Here is a 7,865-nt window from a genome sequence, read left to right on the forward strand (position 1 = left end):
CGTGAGAGACGTCGTATAAACCCGTCTCCCAGTTCATCTACATCCGTCGGTAATACATTCTCTTCTCCTACTTTTTCCGAACCCGTCATTAGGGATAGGATTATGGGCGACGCGAATCCACCACCAAGGAGGACAGTTGCAGACCGGGCCCGTCCGGTCTATGCTAGCGCGAGATCCAGCATTGCTCCACCATCTATAGGAGTGGCTCTACTGGATAAAACACCAACTCAAATTCGAGCCTTGATCACCTCTATAGCGGAAGATACAAAACAGGCACAAGAAGATGGGTGGTATGATGACACACCACGAGGAGTCAATGAAGTGAATACTCCTCGCATTGAAACTCAACTTGCTGAACTAACGAAAGTCGTCATGCAATTGAAAAGCAAAGGTGCGAAACCACAAACCCGAGCTTGTGGTATATGTCTACAATTTGGGCATCCTATTGATATGTGCCCCACACTACAAGAATATGTAGGGCAAGCACAAGCAATGGGAGGTTACTCGGGACAAAATTCGAGACATTATGAGCCGCCCCGAGGTAATCAGAATTGGGGAAATACTTCTAATATGAGCTACTTGCAAAGACCTCCACCATAACACTCACAGCCTCCATTCCAAATGCCTATTCAACAACATAACTTCCAACCTTAACAACAAACACCCGCACAACAACAAGCGAGTAGCTCAGGTATGTCGTTAGAAGACATCGTGAAAAGTCTAGCCACAAGTACTCACACTTTCCAGCAGAAGACTGAAGCTAGCATCAAAAACTTGGAACAACAAATGGCTCAGCTTGCTAGCTCGGTGAGCAAGATAGAATCTCAAGGTAAATTACCCCCACAAACCGAGAAAAACCCAAAACACAATGTTTGTGCCATTACCTTGAAATGCGGTGAGGAAGAAGTTGTTATAGAAGAGAAGGATAATAAAAAGGATGAAGCATCAAAGCCGGTTAAAATTGAAGCAAAATTTTATCCTCCACCTCCATTCCCTGAAAGACTTCAAGGCACAAGGAAAGAACGGGAAGAAAAAGAAATCATGGAGACGTTCCGGAAGGTAGAGGTAAACATTCCACTCCTTGATGCAATTAAACAAGTCCCACGGTATGCAAAGTTCCTAAAACAACTATGCACATCGAAGAAAAAGCTCAAAGGCACTGAAACAGTCAAGGTAAGTGAAAATATTTCAGCAGTGTTACAAAAGAGATTACCCCCAAAGTGCAAGGATCCAGGTGTTTTCACCGTTCCTTGTAAATTGGGGAATATTACTTTGCCTCGAGCTATGCTGGACCTTGGAGCCTCTATTAACGTCCTACCATACTCAATTTTCAAAACACTTAATGTGAGACCGTTAAAGAGGACCGGGGTGACCATTCAATTGGCAGATCAATCCGTAGTATACCCAAAAGGTGTATTAGAGGATGTGTTGGTCCAAGTGAATGAACTAGTATTTCCATCTGATTTTTATTTTTATGTGCTAGACATGGAAGATGATGACAAACCAAATTCTAGTTCGATTTTACTTGGTAGACCATTTTTAAAAACTTCAAAGACTAAAATCGATGTTTATAATGGCACTCTTTCTATGGAATTTGATGGGGGAGGTTATAAATTTCAATATAGATGATGCTACACGTTACCCAAGTGATGTCTCATCTTTGAATTATATTGATGTCGTTGAACCACTAATTGATAAATGTTTTGAGTTGTCTAACAATGGTGTTTTGGTCTTAGTGTTAAACAAAAGTATAAAAGAAGTTGCATCAAAGGAACATAATGAAAAATTCAAGCTTGGGGAGGAATTGACGGAAATTGATAAAAGGAAAAAAGAAAGGCCAAAAGCACGAAAACTAAAGTTACCGAATATTGGCAAAAGGCTTCTTCCGTTTATGGTGGCACCCGATTAAACAAAAATCTAACGGGGAATAAGTCTAGCCAAAGAAAATAAAGAAAGGCGCTTCGCGGGAGGCAACCCATGGTTTCGTATTTTTTTTATTTTATTTTCGTTTAATTTTAATTTAAAAAAAAAAAATTTCAACCCGGTGGTGTGAAAGTAGTTTTGGTCAGAACGTTTACCCGGCTGTGTTAAAATTCTCTACAAAATTGACCCGGCCGTGTTAGAAATTCAATAAATCGTTTATACCGTTAACCCGGGCGTGTTAAAAATGTTACCCGGTCGGGTAAAGGTTCTGTGACAAGAATGCATCAAGGTCTAAAAATAAATTTATATACATAAAGGTTCTTTTTGTTTTCTTGAACCCATCGACACGGACACCCACAACTTCATCTCCTACCTTCAATCCACCACCAACACGATCATCATCTTCATCTCCGATAACCCATTCCGACCACCCACATCAGCCGCCGCCTACACTTCCGTCACCGAGCACCACCCTCACAACCCTCAATCACCCACCACTTTCCCGTCACCGTTTACCGCTACCTTGTACCGCCGCTCTCGTTGCTCTCACCAACCATCGCCGCCATCAGGTATGTTTCTATCTCCCTCACCCGTCTGCATTACCTCCGACCAACCTTTTGTCAACGCCTTCACCCCTGCCTAAGGATTGAAGATTAATTTGAGAACCAACCTATCTGTCACTATTTGTTTTTAACCAGTTTGCTAAGCAGTTAATTATGAAATTGTTGGTTAAATTCAAGTTTACACAAATTGCTAAAAGTAAACTAAATTAAAATCTATATCCATCAAGTTTGTTGGTTGAGTTTGCAGTCTATATGTCCGAATCTGGGCAATCTGATGCTTTTGGTTAGAGACCAAGTGACTATTGTTGGATATATTGTGGAAGCATGGGTAGAGACGAAGGATTGGTTTGAAATGTTTCGCCACCATCGGCTATTCGTTTGTTGAAAGAATTTTCAAGTCGGACCGTTCCTGCCACTTCAGTAGTTCCGTTTCACGCCTCACTTCAAGCATCGAGGACGACGCTAACTCTTAAAGCTTGGGGAGATTAAAAAGGTATTTTCGTTTCATGTATTGCATTTAAAGTTGTATATAATTTGCATTAGCACCATATTTGAAAAAAAAAATGAAAAATGTTTTAAAAATGTTCATTGAATATAGTTTTTTGCGTTAAAGTGGGAGATGATGATATTTATCGGAAATTGGTTTTTCAAATTACTAATAATATGAGATAAATAAAAGAAAACGCACCTAACTTGGGATGTGTCGGTAGGCTTAGCCTTGAAAATGAAAGGGCAATTTGATAAAATGGGTTGGAAATCTCTTATGGGTAAAGCGTTTTGTCCGTGGAAGATAAGTAATGAAAGGTCAGGCCATACTCAAGCCTCAATTCTTGGTATGAAAAGTGAAAATATTATAAAGTTTTAAAATTTGAATACGTTATCATATGATGCTTGGGTAGGTTTAACGTTAGAGTATGCCGTGTAGCATGTGATATAAATCTTAAACTGCTTAGCTTTAGTGTTTTACACATCATTGGCGTATGGTTTTATAACCATAAATCTTGTATTAATGGGATGCCCTGGGTCCGGAGACTATGGGTCTGTATGCCGACTATTCATCTGGGTATTCACAATTCCTAAGTGGGGTTGTGAATATTTAAAATAAAGCTACAAAAAAAAGCAAACCCACAGTTTTCTGCCACATAAGTCTTTAAACATGATCACAATAGTACAAAGTACAAATACATTACAGACTTGATCATCCACGCTGTTAGCCATGTGGGGTCCCCTTGCTCGCGTCTCATTACCATTAAGAAACAGACCACAAGGGACATGCCACATGTAAGCCCTATAGATGAAATTTTGCATACTCACCTATGGTAATGGTTCGGTGTATTGCTTGATAACGGGGGTATGTCATGTTGTCGGGAACACTAGCTATTAATTAATTGAACCTTAATCATATCTAATGGCTGCTTGGTAGACTTTGATGCTTAAGCTTAGGTGGATAAACAATACCCTTGATCGTCTTAACTATTCATTAAAAAATAGAGCAACAAAAGTTTTAAATTTGCTAATTTTGAGGTTTAAGTCAAGTTGGGGTGGTCTGGTCCGGTAAAAGCTGAAAATAAGCGGGTCTTAATTGTGTAAACCACTGAGTAATGTTAATGTCGGATCATATTTGTCCCGGTAAAGATTAAGGCATGGGTTTAAGTGGACAACAATATCGGTGATCGCAGTTTTTGCGTTTTTCTAAGCTTTAAAAATTAACCTATATGTTTTTAAGACTGAATTTTCCGATTCTGATCCAACTGCATCAGACTTTTTCAGGGACACATAATATTAAGAATCGTAGTTACATGTGTCGGTACTTCCCAGTTTCAAATAAAAGAAAAACAACATGCTAGTTATGATCTCATTACAAATCTTTCCGGTACCAACGCGGACTTTAAAAAAAATAAAAAAAAATAAATTTCTACAATAATAATAATAATAATAAAGAAAAAAAAAGAAAGAAAAAGTCCCCAACATTTTTAAGTCTTGGTTTATACTATATTTTTTTACTTTCTTGAGGACAAGGAAAGGTTTAAGCTTGGGGAGATTTGTTAGTTGCATTTCTTGGCATGTTTTATAACTCTTAAACATTCAATTTTCGCCATATATAATGCGTTTATCGTACATATATCACATTATTTTGTGAAACATTTGTTTTGGTGGAGCAGAGTCTACTTTGGATCGTTTGTATTGTTTTTGTAGGAGCAGAGCGTTTGCAAGAGGCGAAAAGCTAAAATGACGGATTTATGTTTAGACGAACAAACCGCAAGAGTGAGAAGATAAATTAAACGAAGCAGTAGTCAAACATGAAACAAATTGCAAGAGTTGACAAAATCATTGTGACCAGTTTCAAGAAAACAAGCTTTACACATTGCAGTTAAAAGGGAATTCAATATGGTGAATTATTAGAGTTTATAAATGACGTGTTGAAAAGTCAATATTTGTCAAGTGTGGAAAAAGAATAGAAACAAGATGGTGGTGATTGATTTATCTTTGTACAAAAAACTCAACATAATAAGGGAGGCTATTATTTCGTGCTTTCCACCACCCCCGTGAATGTTAAGCTAATTGGTTTAGGCCATCTAGAAGCCCACAAAAGAAGCATATGGCCCATAAAGAAAATCTCTCGAAGGTGTGCGGCTAATTGGAAAAATATATAAGTTGTTCAACAGCAGAGATCAGGGGGGGATCGATCATCTTTTTGACGGCAGAAAACTTGAAGAACAAGAAGGAGCTATCTTTGGTCATATTTTCAAGTTTGTGAGCTTTGAGTTTTCATGTTTCGTTTCTTAATCGGATTGATTGATTTAGCCACCATGTCCGGCTAAATCAATTTAGTTTCAACACTATGGTATTTTGATTTTGATTCAAAACTTATGTGAAATAGTTATGTGATTCGTTTGTTTAATTGGTTTGTTTGTGTGATTCTTATGGTTAAACCCGGTTTCATTCCGGTATATATTAGATTGTTAATAAACCGGATCAACTTATTAATTTTTCTAATAAAGTTCATCAATATTTAAAACCCTAATCAGTTTTAAGTTTTGGTAAAAGGAACAAACAATGTTTTGAGTTTGTCTATGAACCCTAAATTATTATAGAGTCACATGATCTAGTTAAACACTCCGAACGGCGTGGGTGTTTGATTATAATCGATACTTCTATCACGCAACCCGCACACCAAGATCCGAACGGCGTGAGATTGGAGTAGCGGGTTGGCTCTAATCACCGAACGGCGTGTGGTTAGACATTAGATAGAGTGGATGTCTAAACGGCGTGATGTCTAGTATTGATACTAACCGTTTAAACAAAAGAATCATTGCACCATAATTGTTAATGATCATAAGCTAGAATTGAATCAAGTAATTACCTTAGTGTTGAAATTAGTTTTTTATATTTGAATTCACATTTTTATAATATTTTGTTTCATAAATTTCAAGTTTAAATCAAAGCCCCCCTTTTAAAACAATCGTGTTTGGACTTTGAAATATTTTTGGTATAATTTAGTTAATTTGTACCCCTGAGGACACGAACCTTACTTTAGCTCATACTATTTTTAGTGTGTTAAGTTGGTTTATTTTATTTGCTGGATTCGACACCCATCAATACTTACCTTCAATTATGCATTCGAAGATACACAATAATTACTTTACTAGTTTACTTTCATTACATAACTTCATACATACGTTCATACTTTATTACTCTCATACTACATAATTACTGTCCTTTGTACCTCATATATTATTATTAGGGTATGATCCCTTCCTTTTTTATTTCAGATATTATTAGGGTCTGATCCCTCTTTCCTTTATCTATCTCATATATTATTAGGGTCTGATCCCTTTCTTGTCTATCTCAGATATTAGTAGGGTCTGATCCCTCTTTACTTCTCTATCTCAAATATTATTAGGGTCTGATCCCTTTATTCTCTATCTAAGATATTATTAGGGTATGATCCCTTACTTCTTCATCTTCGTAAATTCTGTCTTTACATACCCGTAACATACATTACATTCTTTACTCATTCATACATATTCATATATTGTACATATATCTATCATACATATTCATCTATTATATACATACCTCCCTTCTCAATACGTGCAATATCCAAAGATCGTTCACGTTTCGACAAGTTTTCGTTCACATTCAAGATATACATAGTTAACATATAAATCATACATGGCATACACTTACCTTTTAAGGTAACTGCATTAACTATCACATCGAGTATGCACACAGCCCCGAAAACATAACAAGGAAATGGGGCTAGAAACTCACATGTATCTTGTTTCTTTCTCCGTTAATTGTTAATTATTTCTTTAATTGAGCTCTGCTAACTGTATATGAGTTACACGTATCGATACTTGTCCTATTTGTATTTCAGCCAAAAATGGCTAAGTCTGGTCTAATCTAATGGCCTTACATTAGATTACTTTTACTTAGATTTTATGCTCAACCCTAATGTTGCTAAGGTTTTTAGTTACTTTAGTATTTTTATCTTTCTTTTCTTTGTACTATATTACATCATACTTAGATTTCAGTTTGTGTTTAATCCATACATACTAACATACTTTACACTTGAATATATTAGTGTATTCAAGTGTACATGCATGTATCCGATCCTAAGGGATGTATTCGAGTCCCTTAAGGATATCGAGCCTTTATGTTTACTAATATATGCAAAGTATGTGTGTCCCATGCATGTGATCGAGTTCTAAGTATTGTAATCGAGTCACTGTAATCGAGTCAATGTAATCGACTCAAAAGTAATCGAGTTTGGTGTAATCGACCCCAAAGTAATCGAGTTTGGTGTAATCGACCCCAAAGTAATCGAGTTTATATATTGTAACCGAATACCATGTTGCAATCAAGTTACTCCTTGTAATCTACCATTAATGTAATCGACTATGGTTGTAAGCTAGTATCATTGTAATCAACTATGGTTTTAAGCGAGTCTAATGTATGCAAGTTTGGGTAGTGTAAGCGAGTACAATAATGTATGCGAGTTCCTTTGATGTAAGCGAGTCATACAAGTAATCAAGTTATGAAATGTAACCGAAAAATATGTTGTATGCAACTTGTTCCATGTAACCTATTTTAGCCATGTAATCGATGAGCTGTAGGTTGTAATCGAATAGACTAATTGTGATCGAGTCGTATTGTAATCGACTGAGACAGTGTAAGCGAGTGAGCTGCACTTATTTAAACATTAAGTCTTGGTTTGGTCCCTTATTATCATTATCTCAACTCGTTTAAACCCTAACACTTCGTCATGGCTTGATATGGACTCATAGGCGTTTCCTTAACCGTTTTAGTTCATACCTTGACCCGTTTATAACATAAAGCATGAACCTTTATGGTAAAATGTTCAAAACTAGATCT

At 36.7% G+C, this 7,865-nt stretch overlaps 1 protein-coding gene across 1 annotated transcript; it reads left to right on the top strand.

Annotated features, from left to right (window-relative positions):
• Nucleotides 1-693: 693 nt before the first annotated feature.
• LOC143601955 (uncharacterized) lies at nucleotides 694-1,909 on the top strand. The gene is made up of 2 exons (XM_077079220.1): nucleotides 694-1,606; nucleotides 1,737-1,909. Exons 1-2 carry the CDS (start codon nucleotides 694-696, stop codon nucleotides 1,907-1,909), a joined length of 1,086 nt encoding a protein of 361 aa, XP_076935335.1.
• The last annotated feature ends 5,956 nt before the right edge of the window (nucleotides 1,910-7,865 follow it).

This window comes from Bidens hawaiensis, unplaced genomic scaffold, assembly GCF_021521415.1.
Source record: "Bidens hawaiensis isolate Kalapana, Puna unplaced genomic scaffold, B.hawaiensis_p1.1 tig00057672_1, whole genome shotgun sequence".
Taxonomy (NCBI): domain Eukaryota; kingdom Viridiplantae; phylum Streptophyta; class Magnoliopsida; order Asterales; family Asteraceae; genus Bidens; species Bidens hawaiensis.

Coding starts and splice junctions, on each gene's coding strand:
- LOC143601955 (XM_077079220.1), top strand. CDS start 694: ATGTCGTTAGAAGACATCGTGAAAAGTCTAGCCACAAGTACTCACACT. Junction 1,607..1,736: donor TATGGAATTTGATGGGGGAG/GTTATAAATTTC, acceptor TTTTGGTCTTAG/TGTTAAACAAAAGTATAAAA.